This window comes from Triticum aestivum, chromosome 6B (genome assembly GCF_018294505.1).
Source record: "Triticum aestivum cultivar Chinese Spring chromosome 6B, IWGSC CS RefSeq v2.1, whole genome shotgun sequence".
Taxonomy (NCBI): Eukaryota; Viridiplantae; Streptophyta; class Magnoliopsida; order Poales; family Poaceae; genus Triticum; species Triticum aestivum.
In genome coordinates, this window is record NC_057810.1 from 569,813,455 (window position 1) to 569,828,485 (window position 15,031).

Genomic DNA, 15,031 nt, shown 5'->3' on the forward strand with positions numbered 1-15,031 from the left:
GCCCAAATGAGCCCATCCGGTGACAGTAAAATCGCTTAACCTTTTTCTTCCGGAAGGGGAGGTCTGGACATTGCTCTGGACTGAGCAGTTGGTTCGCTGCTGCAAACTGGTTCGCTCACGCCGACGAGCATCTCCTCCCACCGTCGCCTCAATCTCCGGTGCCAGGTTCGGATCGATCGACCGCTCCCCCCTTTCTCCTCCCCGTTTCAATCTGCGCGCCGGCGCCTACTTCGTCTAGATCTGGGGCGGCCTTAGCTCGCGGGTTCGTGCCTACGCCGTTCCTGTTTACCCGCTCGCATGGGGGCGGCGGCGTAGATCTGCTCGCCCGAGGCGCTCCCGTACCGCGATTCGGGAGTGGTTTTCAGTTCTAGGGTCGAGCCGAGCAAATGTTTGAGCCATGCTGGAAGCAGCTCCAGTGCTACTGTTCAAGATTTGTCGCTGATTTAGTTTCTTATAAGAACTCGTTTGCTGATCTAGGTGGCACGTGCTTAGTCATCCATGCTTCTAACTCGCGCACGTTAGATTTAGCCTTTGCATTTCGCATGCCTGATTGGCGCAATGCAAGATGCGCCGTTACTGCTGATGGATGCCGCCTTTTCCTAGTTCCCCGAGGTTTTGTTAGCGAGCATCTGGGACATGGGCATTTTATTTCTATTCTCTCTGGCAGAAATTTCCCCAAATATGTTTGTTGTCTGTTTGCTTATTGTTTCATGATGGATGGTAAAAGAACGACTATGAATTGGTTTATTATTTCATCTAGCACCTTTGGCCAGACATTCTTTCATTCTGAAGTAGGTGTATGTTATGCTTATGCTGCTTACAGAGAAATATCGAGTTATCAACTAGCCATATTGTAGTCTTATGAATTTGTGAGCAATGGAAGCCCCTCAGCAAGCGTCGTGATTGGCCTGCCAACGGCACCTTGATGAGGAGCTACAAGGACCTTGCTGCCAGTCTCATTTTACTCTTTGATCCTCCTTGAGGCTTAGTTTATCCTGGGCGTGTTTTGTGCTGTTGCCCCAGCATGGCCTTTGTTTTTTTTTTACCCTGTTTGAACCTTTCTTTGCTGTTGAACTTCCGTGCTCGGATGAACTTGGTTGTGTGTGGTCGTTTGCTTTATTTATCAATAAAGCGGGTGATATCCTTTTTTGGTAGTCTTATGTTTATTTGGTGCTGATGTATTTGCTTGGCATATGACCTATAGGCTATAGTTAGAGGAACTGACTGTTGATGTTCTTCCTTTTGGTTTCAGGTGTTAGGCAGAGGTTGCTGGGAACTGGCAATCATGGCCAAGGGCTGGATATTCTCTGCTTTGCTAGTGGTGTTTCTTGTGATGGCTCCTGCTTGTGAGGCGTTCTACTTGCCAGGTAGTTACATGCACACGTACCGGCAAGGCGAGGAGATAGGAGCAAAGGTGAACTCGCTCACATCCATCGAGACAGAACTGCCTTTCAGCTACTACAGCCTCCCATACTGCCGTCCTAAGGGTGGGATAAAGAAGAGTGCTGAAAATCTGGGGGAGCTCCTTATGGGTGACCAGATTGATAATTCCCCTTACCTTTTCCATGTCAATGTCAATGAATCGCTCTACCTGTGTACCACGAGCCCACTTGATGAGGATGATGTGAAGCTCCTCAAGCAGCGAAGCCAGGACCTCTACCAGGTGAACATGATTCTTGACAATCTTCCTGTGAGGAGGTTTACCGAGCAGAATGGAATGACCATTCAGTGGACAGGCTATCCAGTTGGTTATACCCCAGAAGGTACCTCCGACGTCTACATCATTAATCACCTGAAATTTAAAGTCTTGGTCCATAAGTATGAAGGAGGTAAAGTGAGGGTCGTTGGAACTGGGGAAGGAATGGAAGTGATCTCAGACACTGACACTGGCACTGATGCCAAGTCTGGGTATGAGATAGTGGGATTTGAGGTTGTCCCATGCAGTGTGAAGCGTGATCCTGAAGCCATGACGAAGCTTACGATGTATGAAAAGGTTGATTCTGTGAGCTGCCCTGTGGAGTTGGAGAAATCTCAAATGATCAGGGAGAAGGAGCAGATTACTTTTACATATGAGGTTGAATTTGTAAACAGTGACATCAGATGGCCATCACGGTGGGATGCATACCTGAAGATGGAGGGTGCGAAAATTCACTGGTTCTCAATTATGAACTCGTTGATGGTAATACTGTTCTTGGCTGGCATTGTTTTTGTCATATTATTGCGGACAGTGAGGAGGGACTTGACTAGATATGAGGAGCTGGATAAGGAGTCCCAAGCTCAGATGAATGAGGAGCTCTCTGGGTGGAAGCTGGTTGTTGGAGATGTTTTCAGAGAGCCAACCTCATCAAAGCTGTTTTGTGTTATGATTGGCGACGGGGTTCAAATTCTGGGTATGGCGATTGTCACCATTTTTTTTGCCACCTTTGGATTCATGTCTCCTGCGTCTAGAGGAATGCTGTTGACAGGGATGATATTCCTTTATATGCTACTTGGAATTTTGGCCGGATATGCTGCTGTTAGGCTCTGGAGGACTATAAAAGGAACTTCTGAGGGATGGAGGTCTGTCTCCTGGTCAACTGCCTGTTTCTTCCCTGGCATTGTCTTCATTGTCCTCACTGTATTGAACTTCATGCTGTGGTCAAGAAATAGTACTGGAGCCCTTCCCATTTCACTTTTCTTCACTCTTCTCTCCTTGTGGTTCTGTATCTCTGTGCCACTTACCCTTCTAGGTGGTTTCCTTGGAACAAGGGCTGAGCCAATTGAATTCCCCGTTCGAACCAATCAAATACCAAGAGAAATCCCTTCAAAGAATTACTCATGGCTGCTCATATTTGGTGCTGGAACTCTACCTTTCGGAACACTCTTCATTGAGCTCTTCTTCATTCTCTCAAGCATCTGGCTCGGAAGGTTCTATTATGTGTTTGGGTTCCTCCTTGTTGTGCTCCTTCTGTTGGTTGTGGTATGCGCTGAGGTATCTGTTGTTCTTACGTACATGCATCTCTGTGCTGAGGACTGGAGGTGGTGGTGGAAAGCTTTCTTTGCCTCTGGAGCAGTGGCATTTTATGTGTTCCTCTACTCTATCAACTACTTGGTGTTTGATCTCAGAAGCTTGAGTGGGCCAGTTTCTGCTACGCTCTATATTGGATACGCTTTCATTGTCTCTCTTGCCATTATGCTAGCTACTGGGACTGTTGGGTTCCTGACATCATTCTCTTTCGTTCACTACCTTTTCTCAAACGTCAAGATTGATTGAAGACCTTATCTTGCAAATCTCCAAGGATTGTACACAGTGCTTTGATGTTTGATCTGGCCTGGGAAGGCCATCTACACGGTTGTGCCATTCTTAATGTAGCATATTACTGAGAGTCTTGATACTGTTGTACTACGATACATCTGGTATGTTCTAGTAGATGTGATTTTAAGCTTGTAATATTTTCTCTTCTCTTTGCTGCAACATTCGTTGATGCAAATGCTGTCTTAAGATCGTGAATTTTGCCACGTCCTTGCGCCTTGTGCGATTGTTGGTTCCATTCTTCTCTTTTCCAAGGTAGGTTTGTCATGGGAGATTTATTTTATCTATGCAGTGTAATAGATCTGTGCAAAATTGTGTTTCTCATGGACGCTAGTTTGTGCTTTTCTGACTTGCCTATTTGCCCAAGATTCTGTATGTCATAATTCAGCCTTTCCTAATTAGGCATGGTGATTCATAAGTGAAGTGCTTTATGTTATTATTCCTTGTTGACTGACAGTGGCATGTGGTTATCTATGGCGACCATTCAACTGCATTTCTAGTTACTCCAGCTTTCATTAGGTTTGCTCCTCTGTCCACTCACTTTACTTGAGTTAAAGTTGATTCTGAAATCTGCAAGACAGTTCCATTATTCTGAAGTTCACTTTACTTGATGCTTTCGCATATCGCACCATAATTTCGACAGTTCTATGCCCATATCGCCCCGTTTCTTTTTTCTCCTTTTCGCTGATGCATAATGTTCAAAGGTAGGTAGTCCTGAGAACACTACTCAGTACCGCATTAATGAAATCTGATGTGCAGATATTGCCTAGTTATTTGCTTGGATCTAGAGCATATCAGTGTAATCTTTGTTGGCTACTAGTAATAATAGTCTAATAGTGGTGGTACTAGTAAACCATTTGTGCTTACCCGTGACAGTGAAATGGCGGATCTATCTCTTTTTGCCTTACAAAAAGAACATGTGACGTGTTGTCAAAAAAACTTCTTACATTTTTTTGAGATAGAGGGAGTATATGGTTGGGTGGCTCCAAGGAGATTTCTCACACACCATCCAGGATCATTGGGCAACCTCATGCGTTTCTTCATTGGTTGCTCGCCCTTCACCACTTTCTGTACCTATAGCAGCTGAAACTTCAATTGACCTGGAAGGTGATTCGCTTTATTCAGTGACCGGTGGTGTTGATCTAATGAACTCTTGCCTTGTTTTTGTCTGGAAGGAAGTCGCATTTGTTGCTGTTTGTGTTGCTGCTGCACCGTATTCTTTCCCCCTTTGACGTTGTGCTGTTCCTCTCAGGTGGTGTTTGTTTCTCTAGTCCCTGGGACTTTTTGAAAAAGACTCTCAAGGAGGTGCTTCTAAGGACTTTTAGCAAAAAGTCCCAAAAAAGTCCCATCCTGTTTGGTTTGTTAGGGACTTTTTCTAGTCCCTACATCAAAAAGTCCCTGGAAACAAACGCCCCCTCAGTCACACCCATCCGAACAAACTGAACTAAACTGCACCAGAAACCTGACGCCGATGCGTGCAGCAATAATTCAGTTTCAATTCCATCATTTTCTACCACAGTAGTGCTCCTCCTGTACTTAGTTATGATAGATCTTTAGGATCAGGTAGATTAGAGATTTGACGGCAGTCTACCTTCTCCTTGGCTCGATGAGCTCGAGCGCTGGTGGCCATGGCGGAGGGCGACGGTGCTGATGGCGAGTGGGCAGTGGCGGCCGTAGAGCTTCCCACCAGCCTAGCGCTAACCCTAGATCGGATTGGGGTGTCGGTGGGGTGTGTGGTGCATGGTCAACCTCGTGATCTATGCGTCCGGCCCCCACCTCTCTTTATAGCGCTGGCGAAAGGGGCCCACCAACCAGAAGAGGGTTGGGCGCCCTCGATCAGGGCGCAGGCCAAGGGGCCCATTGAGCCGTTGGGCTCAAATGGGTGGAGATCAATCTAACAAGTTAGACCAACTCCAACGGGGCGACCCATTTCGTCCGCGGGCGTCCGTTTGGGTTGGCGCGGACACAAAAGTCGGCCCAAACGCCGGCCCAAACGGAGGCGCGTCCGCTTTTCATCCGCGAGCGACCCATTCCCGGCCCATTTTTGAGCCGGATTTGCGTCGGCGCGGACACGAAACGGACGCGCGAGCTCGCCTTCTCCCCCTGACCCACTGGTCGGTGGCACATTGGCCTCTCACAATCCAATAGCAAACCCTCGTCCGCCTACTTCGTCGCCGACGCCGCCGCCCAATTTTTTTGGTGACTCTGCCAGCTGCCGGCGCTGCAACATCCCCTCTGCAAACCACCTCCCACGTCGTCTGCCACCGCCGTCTTGCCGCTAGGGAACCGACAGCTTCCCACCCCCGCTCCCCCGACACAGCCGCGACCGCGACCAAGAAGCCGCCTCGCCACCCCGGCCAGATCCTCACCGGCACGCTAGTCGGACGCCGGCAGGGCAGCTAGCTGGTCCGTGCGCGCCGCGACTCCCCTTGCCAGCCGTCTCCTTCGTCGCACCCGCAAGTTGTTCGACAGTTTGCCAAGGTACAAAATAAACGTCGCCGACGAGTGCAAAGAGGATGCCGTTGGAAAGATTGGTTTATCTTCTTATCAGAAATGCACTGCCGCCATCCGAATGCTTGCATACGGAGTGCCTGGTGATCTCACTGACGAGTACGCCCGTATGAGCGAGTCTACATGCCTAGACTCCCTGTATAAGTTCTGCAAAGCAGTTATTGTTGTGTTTGGCCCTGAGTACTTGAGAGAGCCGACTCCTAAAGATACAACTTGTTTGTTGACGATGAATGCCAGCAGGGGCTTCCTAGGGATGCTTGGCAGCATAGACTGCATGCACTGGGAATGGAAGAACTGCCCTTCTGCTTGGCAAATGGCAGTATAAGGGCCATGTTAGGGCATGCACTGTCATAATAGAGGCCGTGGCGTCTCAAGATCTCTGGATCTGGCACTCTTTCTTTGGCATGACCGGATCACACAATGATATCAACGTGCTTCAGCGCTCGTCAGTGTTTGCTAGGCTTGCCGAAGGCAACAGCCCACCGGTGAACTTTACTATCAACGGCCACAGCTACGACAAAGGATACTACCTGTGTGACGGTATCTATCCTCAGTGGACCACTATTGTGAAGACAATCCCCAACCCTGTCGGAGAGATGAGGAAAAGATTTGCCAAAAAACAAGAGAGTGCTAGGAAGGACGTCAAGCGTGCCTTCGGTGTTTTGCAATCTCGATGGGGCATCGTTCGGTTTCCTGCTAATATTTGGAGCACGCAGAAACTATGGGAGGTGATGACTGCTTGTGTGATCATGCACAATATGATTGTAGAAGATGAGCGCCCAGAACGTTTGTACGATCAAGGGTTTCAGTTTCAAGGTGAGAATGTTGTGCCTGAGCATGGAGGAGCCGCAACGTTTGAACAATTCACCCAATTTCATCATGACATGCGTGATTGGGAAACTCATGTGCAACTGCAAAATGATTTGGCTGAGCATATGTGGGCTCATGTTGGCAACCAATAAATGTATTTTCTTTATTCGGTTTGTAAAACTATGTGAGACATTTTTACTTTTATTCGGCTTGTAAAACTATGCTATTTTATTCAGTTGAAACTATGTTATTTATTTCGTTCTGATTATATGTTTGAATGTGAAAGTTGTGTGTGAAACAATGCAAAAAATGAGTTATTTGTTGAAATAGGGCGGCCAGTCCACACCGGCACATATGGGTCGGTCGTTGGACACACTGCCGACCCAAATCAACGCACTGCCGACCCAAATCTAAAACAGGGCGGACGGCCAACCCAAACGGACAAAAGGCCGCCGTTCGTTTGGGTCAGTGCGTTGGAGAGCAATCTTACACTTCCACTGCAACTTCAGAGTTACATCGATCAGAGTAAGGGTCATAGGTACTGAAATCCTAGTAGTACATGCCAAAATTTGGCTCGTAGATGCTCCTTGCTTTTGATACATATCATTGCCGGTCTTTTTTTTTCGAGGGTACGCCAAAGGCGTACCATACCATTGCCGGTCTTTCTGACAAGCGCGACTTAGGCAGTGTTCTCTCCAAGGAACGTGCCCCTTTTTCTTCCTGAAGGCAACGTGTCCCTTTTCGTGCTCGCGCAGCGCAGCTCACCCTCCTCCCCATTTTTCTAATCGAGAGACTTCGTTTTCCTTGGTGGATCGTCGTCGGTTCGTTCGTCGGTTGATGTCGCGGCTTCTTCACACCAACCCGAGCGACCCTTTTCTCCACCAGACATGTACGCACGAGCACGACGATGATTGTCTGCTAAGAAATGCAAAGGATTTATTGATGAGTGGCAGGTGGTCGACGCGAGGAAAGTACTACCCCGCGCGAGGTTGGGCCGTGCTACTGGGATCGCGAACCGTTTTTAAATTTGTGCTTATATTTTTGGATCGGGAAAGGGAGTGTGAGTGGCAAGCAAGCAAAGCCATCACGACGGCAGGTCGGAGATCGCATCTGCGCGGCTGGACGGGCCATCGGAGGAGCGCATCTGAGTTCTATACACAGGTTTTCGGTTGTTCATCATCGATCCCACATTTCTGTTGGGTGGTTGTCGTCTTGTTTATACTCCCTCCGTTCGAAATTACTTGTCGTAGAAATGTATGTATCTAGACGTATTTTAGTTTTAGATACATAATTTCGAACGGAGGGAGTACTACATAAAAACATTTTACAAAAGGGGGATCTGTCACTCAACATCTCACGGAAAAAACGTGACTGGAAGGGCCCTAGAGCCTTACAAGTACTCCCTCCGTTCCTAAATATAAATCTTTTTAAAGATCTCAATATGAAGACTGTAGATTCATTCATTTTGCTTCATATGTATTCCATATTGGAATCTCAGAGTAGTACGGACTAGACAAACGGAGTGCCAAAACTCATATGCACTGGTACATTGCTCGGAGTGCCAAATCCTCTCGTCTTCGTGCCACCTGTATTTCTGAAAAGAAATGGTTTTACCGCAGGGCGCAGGCACCGCGATTGCCTGCGGGCTGCTGGGCGGAAGCTGCTGCAGCAGTACTATTCCGGAATCTACTACGGTGCAGGAGTATTCGTCCGCGTTGGCGTTTTGCAGCAGCTTCAAGTTCCAAGAGTCAGAACTAAGAACCGTACCAAGTACCAACCCTTCAAAAAAAGAAGAGGAGAACCGTACCAACCACACCGACGGTCCAGATCTGAAACGGGAGACCAATACGGGGCAGTAGCACAACTCTACTGTACACGAGCACATGCCGCACAGCCCCGTTTTGGCGTTTTGCCTGGCCCACATGTCACTCTCCCGGACCCGGTTAGGCTCCCCGCCAACCTGCCCACCCCACCCGGGTCAAACCGGGACCAAATCGCCACACGTACCGCAGACCAAACCAGCGGCGGGGCCCACCTCGAACCGAACCCCCGGGCCTGGCCTGGAGCACCGAACCGGTCCACGACCTACCCACCTAGCAGACGCTCAAATTTCCTCCAAAAAATACAAATTATCCTCCAAATTCAAATGGAAACTGCGCCGAGTGGCGCGTGCGTGCGGGAGCAGTATAAAGATTGGCGGGTTCGTGCCGCGTCTGGGCCTCGCCTCGATTTTGCCGGCCGAGCGTTTACTTGCCTGCTGTATTCTTCTCTTCTCGTCCTCGATCTCGAGGGCGGACGGAGCGATAGAGAGAGAGAGAGAGAGAGAGAGAGAGCCAGAGGGGTGGCCTCGGGGTCGGAAGCGTCGCCCATGTTTTGACCTCGCCCAGGTCGCCTCCTCGTCCTCGCCCCCGCGATCCAGATCTGAGGTGAGCGCCCCTTCCCTTCCCTTCTCCCCCATTTCCTTCTTCCTCCCTGCGTAATTCGTCCTTCCGGGCGGCCGGATCTGGATCCTCTGCCTCCGGCGCCGGATCCGTGTCGCCTCGTCGGGCTGTCTGTCTGTCGGTATAGTTCGTTCTCCCCGCTGGTTAGTGTTGTCGATTTCAGGGGATTGCGATCATGCTCGCGTTCAAGGTGGTTATTGTTCTCGGTTTCAGAGGATCGGTCGATCACGTGTTTCCCTTGCTTGTTTGGTCTGCAGCTCCGGGTGTAGGAGTATTGGTCCTTACTTGGTACTTGTAGATCATCTGTGTTGATTTCGTGCATGCATGTTGCCGATTACTCCCTCCGTTCCTAAATATTACATATTTTAGAGTGTAGATTCACTCATTTTGCTCCGTATGTAGTCCATAGTGAAATCTCTAAAAAGACTTATATTTAGGAACGGAGGGAGTAGATAAAATGAGTAGTAGTACTCTGTTCGATGCAAATGCGTTCCTGCTCTCTTTAATTATGTGTTTTATTGCCAGTATATATATATATATACCAGTATCAGCGAGACAGAAAAAAGGAAGACGATCCTGTGAAATGAATTGATCCGTGTTTCTTCTCTACAATTTGCTTCCAGGTGGAGTTCTTGATTGATCGAGTCCAAGGAATCTGTTGCGCCAATGGTCCCCAAGATGCCGTCGTCGGCCCGGTGGATCTCGGCTTCCCTGCTGGTCATTCTCCTGAGCCTGCACCCCATCGCCGACGCCTTCTACCTCCCTGGCACTTTCATGCACACCTACGAAGCCGGTGAAGAGATCGCGGCCAAGGTCAACTCGCTCACGTCCATCGAGACCGAGCTGCCCTTCAGCTACTACAGCCTCCCCTACTGCAAGCCCCCGGAAGGTGTCAAGAAGAGCGCCGAGAACCTCGGCGAGGTTCTCATGGGTGACCAGATCGACAACTCGCCGTACCACTTCCACGTCAACGTCAACGAGTCGCTGTACCTTTGCACCACCGACCCGCTCACCAAAGAGCAGGCCGAGCTGTTGAAGAACCGGGCGCGGAATCTGTACCAGGTCAACATGATCCTCGACAATCTGCCGGTCATGAGGTTCACTGAGCAGAATGGGATGACAATCCAGTGGACCGGGTACCCGGTCGGGTACAACCCCATGGGGAGCAGCGAGGATTATATCATTAACCATCTCAAGTTCAGGGTTTTGGTTCACCCGTACCAGGCGCAAGGTGATGTTGTGGTCACAAGTGAGGATGGTGTTGCCATGGTTGAGTCTGATCGCAAGAGTGGCTTCCAGATTGTTGGGTTTGAGGTTGTTCCTTGCAGTGTGAAGCGTGATCCTGCAGCCATGGCCAAGCTCAAGATGTATGAGAAGGTTGACTCTGTGAACTGCCCCTTGGAGCTTGAGAAATCTCAGGTGATCCGTGAGAAGGAGCAGATTACATTTACCTATGAGGTTGAGTATGTCAAGAGCAACATCAAGTGGCCGTCAAGGTGGGATGCGTACCTGAAGATGGATGGTGCTAAGGTGCACTGGTTCTCAATCATGAACTCCATGATGGTCGTCTTCTTCTTGGCCGGTATTGTGTTCGTCATATTCTTGAGGACTGTCCGAAGGGATCTGACACGTTATGAAGAGATGGACAAAGAAGCCCAAGCTCAGATGAATGAGGAGCTTTCAGGATGGAAGCTTGTTGTTGGTGATGTCTTCAGGGAGCCCTGCTGCTCAAAGCTGCTGTGTGTTATGGTCGCTGATGGTATCCAGATCACCGGCATGGCAGTCGTTACAATCGTGTTTGCTGCTCTGGGTTTTCTCTCACCTGCTTCCAGGGGAATGCTCTTGACCGGAATGATCATCCTCTACCTCTTCCTTGGAATTATTGCTGGATATGTTGGTGTCCGCCTCTGGAGGACTATCAAACAATCCACAGAAGGCTGGAAATCTGTCGCTTGGCTGACCTCCTGCTTCTTCCCTGGCATTGTTTTCATCATCTTGACGGTGCTGAACTCCATCCTGTGGGGTAAGAAGAGCACTGGAGCTTTACCCATTTCACTCTTCTTCACCCTCTTGGCCCTGTGGTTCTGCATCTCCGTGCCACTCACTCTTATTGGAGGCTTGCTAGGCACACGGGCTGCAAGCATAGAATTCCCTGTCCGTACCAACCAAATCCCAAGAGAGATCCCTGAGCGCAAGTTCCCTTCATGGCTTCTTGTGCTCGGTGCGGGAACATTGCCTTTCGGCACCCTTTTCATTGAGCTCTTCTTCATCCTTTCTAGCATCTGGCTGGGGAGGTTCTACTATGTCTTCGGCTTCCTGTTCATTGTCCTCTTCCTGCTGGTCATAGTCTGTGGTGAGGTTTCTTTGGTCCTGACCTACATGCATCTTTGTGTGGAGGACTGGAAGTGGTGGTGGAAAGCCTTCTTTGCCTCTGGTTCCGTTGCTTTCTTCGTCTTCCTATACTCCATCAACTACCTGGTGTTTGACCTCAGGAGCCTGAGTGGGCCAGTCTCCGCGACGCTCTACCTGGGCTACTCCTTGATCATGGCATTTGCCATCATGCTGTCAACTGGCGCCATCGGCTTCTTGCTCTCATTCTACTTCGTCCACTACCTCTTCTCGTCCGTTAAGATTGACTAGAAGCCCCCTGCAGTAGTGTCACCTGATTCTGGTGATAGTTATCCCTTAGAAAACACAAACACAAATAATTGTCAAACTGAAAAATGGAAACATATGGTGATTTACATGGCTTAGCACAGTTACTCCAGCTTATGTTTATTTCTTAGACATGTTTGTAATGCTTCGGCTATGTTCTCTTGCCTTTTTTGTAATAGTATTATGTTTTGCTTGCTCTGGGCGTTTGTGAGCAGCAAATTTTGTTATCGGGGACTTGTTGAAATATGAAATGGGCAAATTTGATTACAGCTCCTTGCGATCTGTTTTGACGTTTTAGTGCCGGTGAGGTGTGTTGTTACACACATGTTCGAAAAATTTGTAGCCAGATTGTCCTGTTAAAGGCTGGGCAGTTTTACACTGCCATCTGGGTACGCTGTTGATCATTTGCTTCACGTGTTTTGAAGTTTGAATCAGTTCTATCCGTCTCGGTGATTGTTTCTTGTCAGTGTTATGGTAACCACAAGACTTTTTTTAGCGAAACCATGAGCTTTGTGGTTGCTGGTGTGTGCAAGTGTACTATCTTTGCGGTGCCACTTAGGATAATTGTAGCTTTAAAGTTGAAGATGTAGCGAACATATTGTGATATGATTGCTCATGAATTGGTTTAGTTGGCAAGACGAAATGTGCACTCTGCGGTTTGGCTTCTAGCTTCTCTGATTTGCATTGGGGATCTCCTCATATTAGATTGTAATCATATTATTAATCAATAAAGCTCCCATTTATCAGCAAGAATAACATCTTGTGCGTGAGCCTTTTTCTAGCATATATTCCTTACCTATTGGATACGACGATTTATGACTTCAGCAGCCTCAATTGTTAGAGTTGGTTCTGCGCATCTTTGAGGTGGAGAGGCCAGATGTATTATGTATCATCTCAGGGGGCAAGTTTTTCTCAGTTATGGAGGGAGTACAAGTTACTGGGACGGACGGGCTGAGCTCTGATGACTCGTCATTTTCAAAGTTAGCTTTGAACTAAACAAACACAAAGGCAAAATGTATGAACGAATTGTACATCTTTTGAGTGTCCGGAACCACTGAGTTCCCATGTTGTATTGTTTGAACGCTTACATCATCAACATTTTGTAGGTTTCTTTAAGAAAAATGATTGATCGGTACAGGTAGACCTAGCAATATATTTGGACACCTGCACGTTGCCCACGAGTGTCGCACGACGCGAACACCATTTTATTTTAAAAGTAGAAATGCCAGTTCCTCTTGTTTCTTCAGTAGATAGAATCCAGTAGATCGATTTTCATATGCCCACAGAGCAAACAGTGCATGGAACGGTAGAGGACAGAACTGAGGGTCATAGTAGTCACAAAATGCCATTGTGTCTGCGTGCGGTCCACAAAATGATGTGGACTCTGGATCTGGAGTTTGGGGGTGCCGAAGCAGAGCAACTTCTGATTCTATTCTATTCTACTGTACTACCGAACCAACCATCGCAAGGGATTTGGCGACAGAGGAATCTTTTCTTTTCTTTGTAGTATATGATGAAGCTGGCGTTCACTTTACGGGCCTAATGTCCCGGACAAACATTCCAAAGAGAAAATAGGAGAGGAGAGGCCATGGGAGGAAGAGGTGGCGATCCCCAAACAGGGCCGCTGCTGGAGAAGCTCCCGGAGTCCTCTTGCAGTTCATCCGAGCCCGAGCAGCATCCGGTCAAACGAACTGGTAAGCCCTCTTGTCCCATCACCTGATCTATCAGGAGGTTACATATCTTGATTTCATCAATTCGTTGGATGTCTGGAACTTCTGGCCGATGAACTTCGTTGTGTTCATGCCTTCATGTTATCTGGAATTCAATGCATGTGAAATCGTAAACGGCAAACCATCTGCCATGGCATATGTGAGCTCCGTAGAGAGCATTCATGTCCGCCACAGACCCAGATCTTGTTCAAGTTTCAGAGGAACTAGCTCGCTCGCCAGAGAAGAGATTGGCCAAACCGCCAGCACTCAATAGGATTGTTGTAACATCGCATTCATTTGACAGCACCATTGCACTCTGGACCCGGCCGGCAGCCACAATTCCCCAACATCCAATTACTTGCCCGTGTGTCCGTAATTACTTACCGCCGGAAATTTTGATTGATTCGTTGAGCTTTGGATGGACAGGCACGGTATGGACGGCGTCCGCGCACATCATCACGGCGGTGGTCGGCTCCGGCGTGCTGTCGCTGGCGTGGAGCGTGGCTCAGCTCGGCTGGGTCGGGGGGCCGGCGGCCATAGTGTTCTTCGCGGGGGTCACCGTGGTGCAGTCCTCCCTGCTCGCCGAATGCTACGTTTCTCGAGGAGATCCGGAGCGTGGCGGCCTCATCAGGAACAAGTCTTACATGAACGCCGTGAGGTTTTACCTAGGTGATGTGATGATAACCATAACTAGCTTACTCTCTCTGTTCGAGTTTATTAGTATATTGGTCCAAGCTGTGAGTTATGATTAGTGGGCATCGTTTTTCTATAAATGTAGCTTTGTGAATGCTATAGATTATGCGTAGATAGCAACGGAATTTTGATATGCATAATATTACATCGGCACAGGTGAGAAGAGGCAGATGTTCAGCGGATTTTTCCTTAGCATCAGCCTGTTTGGGAGCGGCGTGGTGTATACTCTCACCACAGCCACTAGTATGAGGTAAAGCATATCTAAACATAGTACTTGCATACATAGCGTGGCATGTGTTTATTGGTTGCAATGTAGCACCATGACATGCTAAGAAATAATGATGCCAAACCATGACATGCTCAGTCAAGGGCTTAGTGATGGCCTTTTCCATGCGTTTAGAGGTCATCCAGTAGTGGCTAGTGTAATATAACCAATAGTGTAGTGGGTGGATGAGTTCTTAATAACCAAAAAAAGTTCTAAAGCGAAGTCGTTTTCATAAGATAAAATGTGGACGCAATTTAATCTAGACCTACACTATGCCTCTCACTGTCATTACTTTTTTCGGTACCAAAAGAAGTTTCTTTAATTGGCACACTGTGTGGCATACCTATTCATGCGGTGTTCCAATCAGCTTTCAAAAGGTTTGGAATTTTCAGACCAAAATCAATGGTCATGCCGGTACCCAACAACCTTTTGTCCGGGTGCAAATCAAAACAATTATTTTGCACTAAATTTATACTTGTAGAACTTATTTTTTATTACTCTAGTTCACATAATTAACCACACAACGATTTATTAAAAATATTTTTTCTTTACTATACCACACTAAAACATTTGTTACTCCTAAATTTATATTGTATGATGTGGCAACATTCTTATTAAATTAAATTATGACAATTGCGTAAAGTATATAGTGTAT

General features: G+C 47.9%; 3 protein-coding genes across 3 annotated transcripts in view; all 3 read left to right on the forward strand.

Annotated features, from left to right (window-relative positions):
- Positions 1 to 33: 33 nt before the first annotated feature.
- On the forward strand, positions 34 to 3,559 carry LOC123138065 (transmembrane 9 superfamily member 12). Its single transcript, XM_044557960.1, has 2 exons — positions 34 to 165; positions 1,253 to 3,559. Exon 2 carries the CDS (start codon positions 1,286 to 1,288, stop codon positions 3,251 to 3,253), a length of 1,968 nt encoding a protein of 655 aa, XP_044413895.1. The 5' UTR covers positions 34 to 165; positions 1,253 to 1,285; the 3' UTR covers positions 3,254 to 3,559.
- Positions 3,560 to 8,743: 5,184 nt separating this feature from the next.
- On the forward strand, positions 8,744 to 11,978 carry LOC123138066 (transmembrane 9 superfamily member 12). Its single transcript, XM_044557961.1, has 2 exons — positions 8,744 to 9,039; positions 9,678 to 11,978. Exon 2 carries the CDS (start codon positions 9,721 to 9,723, stop codon positions 11,692 to 11,694), a length of 1,974 nt encoding a protein of 657 aa, XP_044413896.1. The 5' UTR covers positions 8,744 to 9,039; positions 9,678 to 9,720; the 3' UTR covers positions 11,695 to 11,978.
- Positions 11,979 to 12,055: 77 nt separating this feature from the next.
- The window catches only part of LOC123138067 (probable amino acid permease 7), a 9,733-nt gene continuing 6,757 nt past the window's right edge, over positions 12,056 to 15,031 (forward strand). The window contains exons 1-3 of the mRNA XM_044557962.1: positions 12,056 to 13,403; positions 13,845 to 14,087; positions 14,268 to 14,361. Of these exons, the coding sequence (XP_044413897.1) occupies positions 13,298 to 13,403; positions 13,845 to 14,087; positions 14,268 to 14,361 (443 nt within the window). The 5' untranslated portion in view covers positions 12,056 to 13,297. The remainder of the gene's footprint in view (positions 13,404 to 13,844; positions 14,088 to 14,267; positions 14,362 to 15,031) is intronic.

What these genes read in the sequence shown, in the direction of transcription:
- LOC123138065 (XM_044557960.1), top strand. Translation starts at nt 1,286, where the DNA reads ATGGCCAAGGGCTGGATATTCTCTGCTTTGCTAGTGGTGTTTCTTGTG.
- LOC123138066 (XM_044557961.1), top strand. Translation starts at nt 9,721, where the DNA reads ATGGTCCCCAAGATGCCGTCGTCGGCCCGGTGGATCTCGGCTTCCCTG.